Consider the following 17,106-nt stretch of genomic DNA (forward strand, 5'->3'; position numbering starts at 1 on the left):
AAGCAGTCAATGCTTTTTTTTTTTCAGACACAAAATATTTTGTGTCTGAAAAAAAATGTTTCTGAACTACAGAACTTGTCACATTGACCAAAATATTCACAAAACTGTGGTTTGGTCTCTGTCTTCTCAACTTGATCTCTCCATACAGAAATGGCTCATTTGATAATCATGTGATTCAAAGAGGAAAGCAGGTAGTTTTGCTTAAAAGTCAGACTGAAAATTCAGTATTCTCTAAGGGTGCAATACAATACAGCTCAATCTGATTTCCCTGAAGGTATTTGCTAACTATAATTTGAGGAGAAAGGTAGTGGGTCACAAGATAACATAAGATCCCTACCTCCTGCCAAAGAAGTACAACCAGTTCTACATATTTAAGCCAATTTAACTCAAATGTGTGTGAGTTATAAAAAAGAAATAAATAAGGCCCTTTTCTTGAGGAAAGAGTTATATATGCACAGGAATTCAGTACTTTTGCTCCTTCTACAACATGGCTGATATAGTAATAATTGTTTTGGTTTTTCTGGTTTAAATATTTTACAGATTTGTCTAAAAGTTTGCTCTAATTGAACACTAGAAATATTAAGAAACAGTTCTTAACTAAGCAAAGTAGTAGAATAATATATAAGCCTTTAATCAGGTTTTAAAAGCAAAACAGGGGTTTGGGTATATAGATCAGTGGTATACCACTTACCTAGCAAGTATGAGGCCCTGGGTTCCATCCTCAGCTCTGAAAAAAGGGGGAAAAACAAACAAACAAACAAAAAACTTTCCCACAACCTATCATGTACTCTGTGATACATGAAAGGTCTTTAAAAATAACAAAAACCTTTAATGATACACCTAAAAAATAAAGCCTAAAATACAAATATACCAAGAAATAGAACAAAGGACTTTTCAATTAGGAACCTTTGGCTTTCCCTTAGTTACAAGTGAGTTAAAACCGAACTGACAAAGCATAAGATGAAATGATAATAGAATTGAAAAGCCTATTAGCCTGCAAGAAAAGTCTGGTTCTCCACCTGTTTTCCTACGGCCTATTAAAAGAGGGTGGTTTTTACATTTTTAAATTCTTAAAAGAAAAACAAAACAATAATAATATTTTGTGACACATGAAAAGTAAATGAATTCCTAAGTTCAATATTAACCCATAAAGTTCTATTTGAATATAGCCAGACCTATTTGTTTAGAGATTATCTCTGAGTGCTTTTACTCAACAATCAGAAGTTGAGGTACAGACCATATGACCCTCCCCCCAAGCCTAACAGGTTTACTACCTGCTTTCTAAAAAAAAGCTTACCAAGTCTTGGCCTGGAGGCCACATGGGGTTGCTTAAAGCCTGACTTAACGAGAGACTCCTGGTCTCCTCTTCCCTAGGTTACCCTCTCTCCAACACTGGGCTTAATCTATTGTTGCTCAGCTTCAGACCCATCGACCACAAACAGCATCACCAGAAAACCAGTACCAAGTCCAGGCCTACAGAAAAGCCAGGGTTTTCACCCAAGTATACAAGGCACAAGCAGTTTCACCAACTAACCATTTCTAAATGGGAGCTTATAAAGTTCCTATATACTTAATGCAAAATTCAAAGACGAATTTAACAAAGCCTAGTTGTTCCTCCAGGCCTGTGGATTCTGCAACCTTGAACTCGATCAACTACAGATGGAAAGTAACTGGAAAAAAATTTTTTTTTGCCTGTCACTGAACACATACAGAACTTTTCCTTGTCATGGTATAAATTTCCCTAAATAATACAGTATAACAACTGTGTACATAGCATTGATATTGTATTAGGTATCCTAAGTAATCTAGAGATGATTTTAAAGTCTATGGGAGGATGTGCATAGGTTCTATGCACATTTTTATTTTTATATGAGGGACTTGAGCATCTGCACATTTTGGTATCAGTGTGGCAAGCAGTCCAAGGGAAGCCTACAGATATGACTTTACTTATTTAGCAATACCATAAGTTCCTTTAAAGCTCTTTACAATTATATTTTAACTATCGATAAATTACTTCCTATTGCTCCTTAAGTAATCTCAATTAAACCAAATACTAAGCTCTTTGCTACCATGTTTCCAATCTTGATGCTTTATAAAAACACTGACTCAACCTGAGAAAATCCTTTTGTCTCAGTTTCTTGTTTATATTTAGTGAATGGTGTCTTAAGAGGTGTTTTCTTCTAAATTACAACAGGATTATATGGCTTTCACCTGTTTTTATTGTGGCTTAAAATGTATTGAAAAACTCTGAAGCCTTCTTTAGCAGAACAGGAACACTGAAATGGTTTCTACAAAATCACTTAATCCCATATAGGAATAATTGTTATGCATCAGGAGTCACAGCAAATAAAAGAAATTGTCAAGGTCCTCCCTTGAGCCAAAAATATTTTTTAATTAAAAAAAATAAAAGAACTTGAAAATGGGGTTTCCGTGGTTGAGCATATGTCTAGCATGCTGTGAGGCCCTAGGTTCAGTCTTCAACACACACACACACACACACACACACACACACAATCTCAAAGAAGAAACATAGAGGGCAAATAAAGCATATGAAAAGATGATCCACATTGTATGTTATCAACAAATTAAGACACCACCGTAACACGTAGTAGACTGACTAAAATTCAGAACAATGGCAACACCAAATGCTGGCAAGAGTGCAAAGCAACAGGAACTCTCATTCATTGTTGATGGGAATGCAAAATGGTATAGGCGCTTTGAAAGGTAGTATAATGGTTCATACAAAACTAAATATATTCTTACATTCAATCCAGCAACTATAATCCTTAGTGTTTACTCAAAGGAATTGACAAAAATGCCCAAACAAAAAAATCTGCACATGAATATTTCCAGCAGCTTTATTCATAATTGCCCAAACTTGAAAGTACCAAGATGTTCTTCTGAAGATAAACAGAAAAACTGTAGCATGCCCAGGCAATGCAATATTATTCAGCACTAAAATAAATAAATTATATTCAAGCCATGAAAAGATAAGGAGGAAACTTAAATGCATATTACTAAGTCATAGGGTCAATCTGAAAGGACCGCACACTGTATGATTCCAACTATATGACATTCTGGAAAAATGTCAAACTATGGAGCCTAAAAGGATTAGTGGTTGCCAAGGAATTAGGGGAGCAAGGGAAGAATAGAGCACAGAGGACATTTAGGGCAGTAAAATTATTCTTTATGATACTACAGTCATGGATACATGTCAGTATACATTTGTCTAAACCCACAGATCATACTCCACAAGTGTCGGGAGATGAATTTACGGAGCACAGAGAATTTTCTACTTCTTTTCCCTGTCTTCCCCCGCACTGAATGTGAGTTCTTATAGGTCAATGAGATCTCAGTCTATTTTGCTTATTGTTTAATCCCCAGTACTTAAATGTGTCACACACATAGTAGGTGATCAACCAGTATTTTTAAAGAATGAAAGCATGAATAAGTGAGTAAGAAAACTTATTTAAAAGCAGTGAATTGCCATAGTGAAGGCCATTGGTGCTCCATTCAGAACTCTTTGGATTCCTCTCATGAACACTGGGTGTCTATCTCCAGCTTTGGAGTTCTTTGTTGCTAAAGGTTCAAACCTAACAGCCTTCCTTAGAGAACTCCCTGGTTCCAGATCAAAGGACTAGAAATGCCTGGGAGTTTATATCCATCCAGGAAGGACCATTGTCAGTGTCTGACCATTGTCAGGACTATGACAGTCCAGCTCCCTTGCCTTGAGTGAGGACAAACTTTACAGTTCACTCCACACTCTAGATCTCCCAGGGGATTGTGTTGAGCCCCAGACTTCTGAAATCACAACCTTAATTGGTTTCTATCTCTTCTTTATCTTATCTTCACTCCTCCCTTACTGCTTTATCCTGGGAGCTCCACCTTAATAAATCACTTGCCCAGGAATCTGCATCTTAGGATCTGATTCTGATGAATCTAAGACACTCTCAGGAACTGGAATTATCAGATACATTGTACAAAGCAATTATGTATTAAATAGTTGATGATTTGAGAAATGGAACCACAAAAAATAAGCAAGCCATTTGAGACTGATATATCTACAGAAGAGGCAAAGCAAACTTTAAAAATGAAAAACTAAATTATTCAAATAAACTCAGTAGATGGTCTAAACAACAGATTAAACACAACTATAAAGAGAATTGATGAAATGAAGAAAAATCTAAAGAACATATCCAGAATGTATTCTGAAAACATAGGGAGAGAGAAAACGTGAAATAAAAGTTTTTAGAAATGAAGGTAAACACTAGTATGGCTGTATGTATAAATGTGGCTGTAAAACCAATGTGATACTGCAATCTGTACAAGTGGAAAAATAAGAATTCATATCCCCCCCCCAAAAAAAGATACAGCATAAATGTCTTTCCAAGTCAATAAAGATACTACTATAACATTTAAAAAAATGAAGGTAGAAAGAGATGGTCCAATATCTAGGCTATCAGAACTCCTTCAGGTAAAACAGACCCAGTGGTCTCCCTGCTAGGTATGTACTTATAGAAACTCCTGCACTTATACATTAGGAAACACAGAATATACAAGAAAAATAATAAGAAACATAGAATATACAAAAATATAAGAATATTAATAGTTAACATTATTTACAATAGCTTAAACTGGGAAAAGCTATAATATTCCAAGAGGATAACAGATAAATAATTTATAGAAAATTCACACAACAGAATATGGTATAGCAGTAAAAATACATGCACTAGAGCTATAAGCAAAAACTTGGGTGGATCTCAGCAATATTCATATAAAACACAAAAGAAAGCAAAACTAAACAGTATGTTATTGAGGGACATGTATATAAGTGTTTTTAGGACAACGAAAATGGTAAATACAAATAAATAATATTTTTTACCTCTGATAGGAGGTCAGGGGGATGAGATCCAAAAGGTACATACAAGTATTGGTAATGTTCTAAATTTTAAGTTGGGTGGAGGGTCATGGATAATTATTTCATTATTCTTCTTCCTAAACTTATATACATGATCTATTCTTTTGCATGTGCCAAATATTATATTAAAAGTATTGTTTGAAGAATCTCTATAAAGCATATGGTATAAATGGATGTTGAAGATGCTTAACATGTCTTTGAAGTCAGACAGACCAGGGCATTAGTTTGGTTCCTATATCTTTGACCTCCCTTATTCTTGGCCTTTGTCTTTGGTTCCTATACTTCTTCTGCCCACTGTGACTTCCACTCCTCAACCTCAGTCCTCAGTTTTTGGTAAGTTCATCCACTCTCATGCCTTTAACTAGTACAGTTGTCACAATTACTAACACCCACAAGAGTGACTACAGTTCTGTCCTCTCACATGAGTTCTAAACCCTAATTAAAATTCAGGATGTTTTCATCTGGGGCCTACCACCATTATTAGATCAATAGGTCAAAACAATGCTTAGAACCTCTGTTCCTAAAAGGTAATGCCCATGAAGCTCTGATTATCACCTGCTGGACACTGGCTTATCCTACAGAGGGAACAAGAAAAAGTCCCAGCTCTCTACCCCTGTGTGACATAATAAGGAAGTCCCCAACTCAATTGGGATTAAGTCCTGACATTTACATTCAGCTCCTCTTTTCCCCCCTCTTAAATCTTTTCAATCTGAATGGGCCTTTCCTAACAATGGAAGTCTCCTTTCCAGTCTAAATTCACATTCTAGCCACCTTACACCTGACCTCTATTGGTTCAGAGGCACTCCAAGAGCTGTATCAAATGAAAATGTACAATCACAGATATTTATAGCCTTGAGAATCTGATAAACAAGACCAACTAAAAGGAACAGGACCATTCCAACTCCTCCCAGAAGGCGTCAGCTAGCCTACCTGATGTTTTCCAGGGCATTTGTTATCTGTTCTTGCTCAATATCATAGAGTTTCACCTTGAAGCCTCCACTGGCAAACAACATAGCCCAGCTTCGTCCAATGAGTCCACTACAGGGAGAGAAAATTAAGAAATGATTCAAATTAATTTAATAACTGAACGTCTTTTCATTCTTAATCCAGAAGAAACTTTTCAAAATTATACAGTATCCCATTCCTACAATATTTAATAAATCTCTTTAAAGTGCACATCTTGATAACTGTATTTGTTTAAAATGTTATCTGTTTCTACCCAGGAACTCCTGAGTCCCCAACACAAGTGCCAAGATCAGTATTCCACAGGGAATGTGGCGGTATGTGGAGTATTCATCATGTGCTCGTGCACTGAAACAAAAAAATTACAGTCGGGAGGTAGCAGGGTGACATGAGGCAAAAGGTCCTTAGTTGAACCCCCATTTGACCACTGTCTTAGGCAAGTCACCTAACTTGAACAAGAGAGATAGTACAGCCAGCCCTTGTATCCCTGGGTTCTACATCTGAGGATTCAACCAACCATGGATTAAAAATACTTACGGGAAAAAAAAAAAGAAAACTACATCTGTACTAAACATGTGTAGACATTTTTCTTCTCATTATTCTCTAAACAATGCAGTACAACCACAAGTTACATTACATTTTACTAGGCATTTAAATTCATTGAGTCTTTATGTAAGTATTATACCATTGTATAAAAACAACTTGAACATCTGCAGATTTTGTTACCATGGGGGTCCTAGAATCAATCTCCCATAAATATAGAAAGATTTTTGAGTGTATTTGCTGTCCTCTTCAAATAATTAACTGCTACCACAACAGCATGAGCATGGATTAGGTGCTGGCACCATTAAAAACTCAGGTCTTACCTCTCTTAGTCTTTATAACACCTTACAATGTATGTACTATCATTATTTCCTCTGAGGCACAGAAGAATTACTTCCACACAGGCTATCCATGCTGGAGCTAAGAGATGAAGCCAAGAGGTCTCTTGAGTCCTTACACTTAACCCCTACTCTTCACCCACTGCTTCAGACTTATTGGAAAATAAAAAGACAAAAGAATTATAAAGAGCACATATGGGATTGTTTAAAGGGTTAAAGACAAATGTACAGAACACATCTAGAGTCCAATTCTTGATTTCTAATACTATTCTCCCATAAAAGAAAGCAGTACTCCTTGGAGAAATGACAAATTCTAGAGCTGAGCCATATAAGATAAGCCTGGAGCAATCTGTAGTACCAGCAAGTAAATGTTAAAAAACAAAAACAAAAAAATCTACATTGATAAGATACATCAAAGGGATACAAGAAACCACTAGAAGAGCGCCCAATGGCTAAAACTGGAACAAATTGAGCCAGTTTTTTTTATTATAATACAAACTATAGAATACATATTCAAAAGTTCATACTGATAAAAATAAATGTTTGAATAAATAAATAAATGTTGGAAAAGTCACATTTCCCTTGCAGAAGAATTCCAAATAATTTATTTAGCTACACTGTCCTCAGAGAAATGGAACATCATTTTCCACCCTATGCAAAGCAACTTCTTTCCCAAGAGTACAGTGTGGAAAGAGGAAACAAAAGAATAACTTAGCCGTGGAGGAAACTGAACCACTAGCTCAGCCAGGTGGTCAAGGTTAATATCAACAGCAATGAATCATAATGAAAGTATGTCGTGATACCTTGATATGTGATGAGAATAGAAATTTACTTCTGTGGTCTTCCTACCACAACCCCAGCTTAGTCATGAGAAGAACATTAGGCAAATCTCAACAGAGGGACATTCGACAACTACATGACTAATATTCCTCAAAACTGTCAAGGTCATCAAAAGCAAGGAAAGTCCAAGGAAATGTCACAGAGGAGTCAAAAGAGAAATGACAAGTACAGCAGTCACTTGGTATGAATGAGAGAGAGGTTCTAGGACCCCCTTCTGCCAGCTCAGAGAATGCTCAAATTCCTTACAAAAAATGGAATAGTATTTGCATATAATCTATGTGCATATTCAGGAATCATCTCTAGATGACTTATAATACTTAACACAATGTGAATGCTATGTAAATAGTTGTTATACTATATTGTTTAGAAAACAATGACAAGGAATGTTATTGTTACATGTCCAGTGTAGGCACAATTTTTTTTTTTGCAAATATTATCAATCCATGGTTGGTTAAATCAACAGATGTGGAACTCAAGGATATAGAGAGAAAACTGTAAATGTGATTTGGCATCCTGGACAGAAAAAGGACATCAGGTAAAAACTATGGAGATCAGAATTTCAAAGGATATTACTTTTAATTAACTATTAATAAACACTATTAGTGGGTGACAATGTAATAGTTCGTTAATTGTAACACATTGTACCATATTAATGTAGGGAAGCTGGATGAAGCAGGACATGTATAGGCATATGTAGGACTGAATGAAGATACAGGGAGAAAATGACCAGTGCAAGATCTCACTTCCATCTCCAGGTCTGGGATATTGAACACTCCTCTTTTTTGTTGTGAACTGTTAGATATTTCATAAAGGATTTCTAAGTGCATGAGAAAAAACCACAGTAAGTTTTGTGCAGGGAAGTGGGGGCAAAGCAACACTTGTCCACAATATGAACTTGTTTTTTGTTCGTTCAATAAGGTAAGCTCTATGCACTGGGAACTATCTTGCTCACCTTTGTATTCCTGGCACATTGTACAGCTTGATAAATGTTAGTTGTTGACAACAAAAACGCTGACATGCCTTAATGACAAACACTAGATAATGGTCAGCAAGCTCTTCCCATGGAATGAAGATGAAGGCAACAGTGATTTACTCCGGAGGTAGGTAAAGAGTGCCTACTATGTGTCAGGCACTATTCTATAGCCTGATGCCAGGAGCTTAGAGTGGGCTATAAGCCTAGTTTATTGTAAATAAGTAAAAGTTCTAAGGAAAAAAAAAGAAAATGACAAGAGGGACTAAAAGTAGGAAGTAGAAACTGGAAGGCAGAGAAATTTTATAAGCACTACCAGGGAATGACTCACTGGCAAGGTAATATTTTAGCAGAGTTGAAGAAGGTAAAGGGCCAAGCCATGAGTATATCTGTAAGAAAAGTGTCCTTGGCAGGGAGAGAATGACTGTAAGTCTGATGGGCAGCTGCAGTGGAGGTGGAAGGAGAGGGTGGGTAAGGAATGAAGTCCAAAGGTTGGAAGGGAAGGTGAACTGGTTACATACATAGTGTCTCAGAGACCACAGAGGGATTTAGATATTTACTCATATGTATGAGATGAGTATCTAACAGAATGTTTTATATGAAAGACATGAATTGATTTAAGTTTTAAAAGGAACTTTCTAGATGTTTTCTTAAAAATACATAGTGCCTAACTTATGATGGCTTGACTTTGTGATGGTACAAAAGCAAAAGGCATTCAGTTGAAATCAAACTTGGAAGTCTGAATTTGGATCTCTTCCCAGGCTAGTGCTATAAAGTCCAAACCTCTTTCATGATGTTGGGTGGCAGCAATTACCAATCAGTCCCGTGATCACAAGGGGGAAACAACCAACAGTCTACAGTGCTGTGCTGCTAAGTTATGAGGTTTAGTAGGCTGGAAGTAGTAAGTGCATTTTACACTTCTGATATTTTCACCTTATGATGGTTCATTGGATTGTGACCCCATTGTAAGCCAAGCAGCATATGTACTGAAGAAAGGCAAAGATGGAAATAAAAAGACCAGTTCAGAGTCCAGAGCTTGCTGCAGGATATGACGGTAGGTTGGAAGAAGATAGAAGCAGAAGGGATGATTGGTGGTTAGCTGAGTTTTGAATATATAATATATTCAAGGTATAGCCAAAGAGAATTGCTAGTGGGTTCCATGTAGGGTATGAAAAGTGAAAGAATTGAGGATGATGCCAAGTTATTTTTGGAGAGCAAGAAAGGATGAAGATGTCATTAATTCTATAGGAGAAGATTTTAGGAGACATTCAGGAGTTCAATATAGGGTGTTTTAATTGTGAGATGTCTAACAAATAGATCAAGCAAAACAACTGGATAAAGTCCTCAGTTCAGGGCCAGTATCTGGGCTGGAACATGAATGTGGGGTATTTAGTCATGTGTGATATGTGAGATCTCTAAGGAATGGAGACTTAGGACATTCCAACTTAATGGGGACAGATAACCAGATGAGAGGGTTAGGAAGTGAAGAGAGCCTCAAGGAGAAGAGATTGTCCATCTGGGTCAAAACCCAGTAATCAAGTAGAATTTGGACTGAGAATTGGCTATTGGGTTTAGCAGGATGAATGGGAGTGGGGAACCATGATAAGAGAACTTTTTGTCACCTGATGGCAAGGAAAGCCTGCCTTAGGTGGGTGTAAGATAAAATGAACCCCTGGATCTAACTCCAGTCTCAAGAATGAAAGATAAAGGAACATGGTAAATAACACTCTAGGGACACATTCAACAAAATCTCACTGGGTTATCTTTCCCCATTAAAGTTGGAGTGTCCTAAGTCTCTGTTTCTTAGAGATCTCACGTCTTGCACTACTAAATACCCCACATTCTTGTTCCAGCCCAGACGTTGGCCCTGAACTAAAGACTTTACTCTGTTGTTTTGCTTGATCTATTTGTTAAACATCTCACAATTAAAATACCCTATATTGAACTCCTGATTATCACTCTTAAAATCTTTTCCTATAGAATTAATGACACCTTCATCCTTTCTTGCTCTCCAAAAATAACTTAGCATCATCCTCAATTCTTTTACTTTTCACATCCTACATGGAAGATTATACAGGACAAATGATTCATGTTCTTCAACAAATAAACTTCAATAAATTTGTTTTTAAAAAAGAGGGATGAGATGGGGCTGTGGTTGTGGCTCAGAGGTAGAGCACTCGCCTAGCATGCTCGTCTAGCATGCGTGAGGCACTGGGTTCAAACCTCAGCACCACATAAAAATAAAGAAATTTTGTCCAGCTATAACTAAAAAATAAATATTTAAAAAAGGGCTGAGAAATCTATAGCTTGGAAGCATCAATAAACAATAGCATCAAATATAACATGTGGGCCTTATTTGGCATCTGAATCAATCAAACTAGGTGTTAAAAGATAATAAGGGAAATTCTGAATGCAGAGGAAATGCTTAAAGATGTTAAGGAATTCTGTTAATATTTTGCCTATGATGATAGCATTGCTATTATGTATTTGTAAAAGAGTCTGTATCCTTTAGATATACATGCTGATATAGTCATAGATGAAATGATATGTCTGGAATTTGTTCAAAATACTCCAAAGAGGAGAGTATAAAAGAAACTAGATTACCTCTGTGTTAGTAACTGTTGATGTTGGGGGCAGGGTACAGGTACATAAGGGTTCACCATATTATTCTCTCAACTTAAATATGGTTTGAAATTTTTCCATAATACAAAGTCAAAAGATAGATAATGGGAAGAAAGAAACTGGAGACAGAATACAGATCATTTTACTAAGTTTAGACAGAAAATGTGGTGGTAACCAGGGGGAGAAATGGGATCAATTTAGAAGAAAAACTATATATTTGCATGTTGAAGGGTCTGATCCTCTGGGTAAGGGAAACTGATAAGCTTGAGGAAGCACAAGGCTGATTTGGGGTTACTGCACCTATTTCCATTGCTTGAGTCTTATACTGATGCTTGCTGTTGGCCAGGAAAAGGCAGTCCCCGTAATCAAACATTGAGACAGAAAAATCCTTGAAACTAAAGGTACCCAAACAGAAGCAGGATAATCACGGGCAGAGACAATGACATCAAGTGTTCATTGGATGTGTGGATTGGGCCCCATCTCTCTTCCAATCCTGAAATTTTCTTTTTTTTTAACTTTATTTTTTTTAATTTTTAATATTCATTTTTCAGTTTTCGGCGGACACAACATCTTTATTTGTATGTGGTGCTGAGGATCGAACCGGGGCCGCACACATGCCAGGCGAGCGCGCTACCACTTGAGCCACATCCCCAGCCCCCAATCCTGAAATTTTCAAATTCTACTTATAATATCAAAATCAAGTTGCATTTTATCCACAAGCTGTCCTGAGTACTCCTCAGACAATTCAAAGACAAATCAAAAAAGTTCTCTAGGGTTTCTCTAAATTGAAAGCTCCTGAAAATGTGAAGCAGGCATCAGGTCCTAATCTAATAAATGCAGTAGCAGCAATATATCCTCCATTTCAGAGGTGTCAAGAGGATGTGTAGACAGAGCCAAGGATTCTGTATTGGAAGACTTCTTCCATGAGCTCTTACATGTCTTGCTGGGTATGCTAAGACTACAAGGCTCTGGCCATTCTTCACCAGGACTACTTCTTAGAGTTATGTATGCAGCAAGAAACCTTGAGAGAGGACAAAGAGCAGAATCGTTTATTGCTTACTATAAAAATGTAGGTGTCCCTAAACTCAGTATTCTCTTGAAATCCACACAGGCCCTTCATGCACCCCATGTGACTCTAAGAGAAGGGAAACCAATGAAAATATAGGCATACTTCAGAGATATTATAGGTTCAGTTCCAGACCACCACAAATAAGCTAATTTCACAATAAAGCAAGTCACATGAATTTCCCATTTCAAAGTTATGTTTAGGAAGATGTGGCTCAGTGGTAGAGCACTTGCCTAAAATGCTCAAGTCCCTTGGTTAAATCCCCACCACCAGACACAAAAAAGAGGTTGTGTTTACTGCAGTCTTACATTGTGTCTTAAAAAAAAAAAAAAAAAAACCCAATGTATATCCCTTAATTAAAAGATATTTTATTGCTTAAAACAATATCTGTGAAGAACAATAAAGCAAAGCACAATAAATTATGTCTATATGATACTCATGCCACCTGCTACACCATGATTAGTGAAGTCCTTTGTCACTGATCCGGAAGACTGATGTCCTAAGCCAGCATCCATGAAACAGTAGCAGACTAAGTTATTAGCACTCCAACAGATGGAACACATGAGAGCAGAGAGGGGAGGGCAAGCTTGTCTCAAACCTGAAAGCAGTTTGGTGGCAGGGAGCCTTCAAGAGCAGTCTTAGGGTAGGATCCAGAAGTATTCTCCCCACTCCATCTCCCATCTATACAGTGGCCACTGTGAACATAGGAGATGTCTCATAGCAGAGACTAACAGCTTCTGTTAGAACTGGCCCAAACTGGTGAAAGGAAGACCCTGGCATGCCTTGTATAGACTTGAAAATCCTCTAATGCCACAGAAGTGCTGGCCAAGCTTCAAAGCTCTCACACAATACTCACTTGAGCTAAGCCTCAAGTACATTAAAGGGGTCACAGAGAAGGTCACCATCTTATTACAAAGTATCTTATGTGAAGCCATTTGTTGCACACACAATTAAAATCACTTTCACTGGAGCTCTGGATAAAGGAATAGGATATTATATCTCATTTACTCCATATTCTTCTATAATATGAAATAAAATGTGCATATTATATACATGTGAATTCTTAGTGACACTCTCAGGATTCTAGACATGTACTGATAAATACACTATACTCTAGCCACATGTAGCTATTTAAATTAGAATTAATTAAAGTCAAATAAATGTTAAAACTCAGGAAATCAGCAGTACTAAAGCTAGACAAGTTCAAGTACTCACTATCAAAATGTGATAGTGGCTACCAACTTGGACAGCAAGAATATACAGTCAGCCATCCATACCTATGGATTGAAATATTCAGGGAAAAAATTGCATCAATATTGAACATGTACAGACTTTTTTTTCTTACTGTTATTTTCTAAACAATACAACAACTTTTTATTCTTTTCTTAGGGTGCTGGGGATCTAACCTGAAGCTCTGAGCATGTTAGACAAATACTCTATGATTGAGTTGTGTCCTCAATCAATAACAACTATTTACATAGCATTTATATTGTATCAAGTATTATAAGTTATCTGTACAGGAAGGTTGTATAGGTTCTATGTAAATCCAACACTATTTTATATAAAGGACTTGAACATGAGCAGATTTGGTATCGTCATCCTCAGGAACCTTGGAACAATCTCCCATGGATACGAAGGGATGTCTATAGCCCAATGAACATTCATGCTTGTTTCCAACTGACCAGTAATCACCTTTAAAGACTTTTCTTTCCTGTCACTATTATCATAAATTATTTAACCACAAAAGAAATCCTTAACAGAGTCTAACTTCAGACTGAAGAACATTTTCACCATGGGGGTTTCAGCAGTATATTCACTCTGTGATAATTCATTGAGTTATATATTTAGCATTTTTGTATTATGCATATATGTATGATGTAATCCATAAGGATATTTTCTAAAATAAAAGTATCTTTCTTTCCACTTTTTCATTTAAGAAAACAATGCAACCCCACAAAATGGCCCACCTCATCTCAAGCTGTAAAAGCCTTCACCTGCGTGGCACCAGACCACTCTCTGTACTAGGTTCTCTTACATCCCAGGTCAGCCACATGGTGAAAGTATCAAAGGAAACAGAAGGTGTCAGGCAAGGGGATGAAGTAAGCCTCAGGCTACACAAAGTTAGAAAAGTGGAGACCCTTGATTGGCCTACAACAGCTAAAGGTCAAAGACTTTCCACAGTTTGGTCTCATTAAGCAAACCTCCTCTCACAGCTTGACCTGCATTTTGAAAATAATTAGAAGTTTTTTGTTTTGCAGTGCTAGGCATAGAAGCTGTTAGGTCCTTAGGCCAAAGTAACTCCATTTTGAAAAGCCCACCCAAGCCTGACCTTCTCATTCAGCCCCAAAGAGTCCCTAACTACCTAAACCACAACAAAGACACCAAGTAACAATCACAGGACCAGACAGGTTATTTTTTTAACTACTTCATTGTGCATGACTATATAGTTAAGAAGTTTTTTCAGCAGACTGCTGCACCTTGCAGAAGGGCAGCCTTGCTGATATTCTCTGTCAAGGAACTTTTGCTTGACTCAGAGGTATGTCTCTCCTGGATATTTGTGCAAGCTACCCTAACAGAACCCTGGGCCTCATGCCTGCTAGGCAAGTACTTTGCCACTCAGGCTACCTGCCCTATAAGTACTTTTTAAAGGAGTCTTCACAAAATGAGGGGAGAAGAAAGTTTTTTAAATATCTGCTTTCTTAATAAAGATTCTATCATTGCTTAAACCAACCTTGTCTAGTGTGATTGCCATTAGTCATAGGGAATGTTAAGCTCCATCTGTTATGGTTTTTAGGTATGAAGTGGCCCCAAAGCTTATGTGTGAGACAATGAAGAAAGTTTACAGGTGAAATGATTGGGTTATGAAAGCTTTAACCTTGTCAGTGCATTAATCCATTAATAGGGATTAACAGGGTAGTAACTGTAGGCAGGTAGGGTAGGTTGGTCATTGGGGCATGCAGGCCTTTGGGATTTAAATTTTGTCTCTGGTGAGTGAGAGCTCTCTCTTCTTCCTGATTACCATGTTCTGAGCTGCTTTCCTCCACTATACCTTTCCACTATGATGTTCTGCCTCATGTGGGGCTAGAGCAATGGAGCTGGTTGTCTATGGATGAGAGCTCTAAAACCATATATAAACTTTTCTTCTTCTAAAATTGTTCCTGTTAGGCGTTTCCGTCACAGTGGCTTAAAAAAAAAAAAAAAGCTGACTAAAACATATGCACTGAAAGTATTAAATATATGCTGGATTTTGAAAACAATGTTAAAAAAGTAAACTATTTCATTTATAAAATTTAATACTTGTTTAAATAATAACACTTTAAAGATACTATGTTAAATAAAACGTGCTATAAAATTTTTCAATTTTTTTTTTTTTTTTGAGATAGGGTCTTGCTATGTTGCCCAAACTACCCTTGAATTCCTAAGCTCAAGCAATCCTCCCCTCACCCCAACCTCCCAAGTAGCTAGGATCATAAGCATGCATCTACTTTTATCTATTACTTTTTACTTTAAAACAACTACTAGAACATTTGATTACATATGTGATTTGTATTTTCACGTTTATAGACTTGCTAAGGAAAGCTAGCCAATGGAAAGTTATATATAATATGCCTCCCCTTCTTAACTTAAAAAAGAAAAGAAAGTGGGCATGGGAGCACACACCAGAAATCTATTTGTTAAACCGATGAGGCCTTCACCCTCAGAAACGCCAATTCATGCGCCAGGTGTGTTCAGGCGCATTCGCTGTTCGGGCTTCCAATTACCTCCTAGCAGACAGGAATGCACCCTACAGGCAGCCTTGACTAGCATGCACCTGAACCCTCCTTTCTGGGCTACTCTCATCTTTTACTATGACCTTGGGCAAATTGCTTCATTTCCGTTTTCTCATTCAAAAACTGTGAATAACAATACAGTTATCGCAGGATTATTGCCAAAATTTATTTTCCTTATGCTCAATGCCTTGCGCGCCTATTGGACTAGCTGATAGGCCCGGCATCATTTGGTGGATCCCAGGAACTGCACGGCAATCGCAGCCTGCTCCGTCAGCTTTCGGACCCTTCAGGTAAATCAGCACCAAGTTTCACATTAACACTCTACAGGGTGCTTCTACCTGACACCGCCGCTGACCCAGACACTTTCCCAGCCTGGTCAGCTCCGTGAAGAGAAACAAGAGCCCCTTGGAGGGCGGGAAGTTGGCGCACCCAACCGTTCGCAGGGAGGGTGCCCACCCGGATGGACGCTACGCGTGGGCCCAAACGCGGGATAGCGCGTCCCCAGCGCCTCCCCAGGCTCCATCGTTAATGGCACGACACTTCGGAACCCTTTACCTGCCAACAATCACCACCCCGCCGGCCGCTGAAGACGCCATGGCCAAGAGCCTAACTGGGCCAGGGACGGTCACAGCGAGCGCGAAGACCAAATCACGGGCGGGGCTGTCCTGCGCGGAGCTCGGTGGCAGGTCCCGGCGCCGTGGGGTTGGAGGCGTGCCCCGCGCCCATTGGCTGCGCACGCGCTGGTGGGGTGGCACCGAGGTTGCGGGCGGGGCCGGCAGTGCGGTGGCCCCCACTGGGCTACACAGCCCTCTCCCTAGCGCCCCAGGGCGCTGCTGACGGAGCGTTTACGTTATGAGCACCATTTATTAAATGGATATTCCTTGGAATTACCAAGGAACACGCAAGAACGCAGGACCGAAAGCGAAAAGAGCAGACTCTTCTGATGCGAGTAATTCGTTTATTTTGTAGTTTCTAAGTGTGCACGGTGAAACAAACCAGTGTCCACGGAAAGAGACTGCCAGGCTGGCACATGACTAGACCACTAAAGCATCCTAAAGAAACGTTCACGAGTATTT

The 17,106-nt window shown here is 38.3% G+C and overlaps 1 protein-coding gene across 1 annotated transcript in view; it reads right to left on the reverse strand.

Annotated features, from left to right (window-relative positions):
- Cryl1 (crystallin lambda 1) overlaps positions 1 to 16,841 on the reverse strand; it is a 142,223-nt gene extending 125,382 nt beyond the window's left edge. The window contains exons 1-2 of the mRNA XM_046447639.2: positions 16,586 to 16,841; positions 5,849 to 5,956 (exon numbers count right to left, since the gene is read on the reverse strand). Coding sequence (XP_046303595.1) covers positions 5,849 to 5,956; positions 16,586 to 16,626 — 149 coding nt within the window. The 5' untranslated portion in view covers positions 16,627 to 16,841. The remainder of the gene's footprint in view (positions 1 to 5,848; positions 5,957 to 16,585) is intronic.
- Between the last annotated feature and the right edge of the window lie 265 nt (positions 16,842 to 17,106).

The sequence above is a fragment of the Marmota monax genome, unplaced genomic scaffold (assembly GCF_021218885.2).
Source record: "Marmota monax isolate L192 unplaced genomic scaffold, Marmota_monax_Labrador192_F-V1.1 WCK01_AAM20220418_F8-fsc00043, whole genome shotgun sequence".
Lineage (NCBI taxonomy): Eukaryota > Metazoa > Chordata > Mammalia > Rodentia > Sciuridae > Marmota > Marmota monax.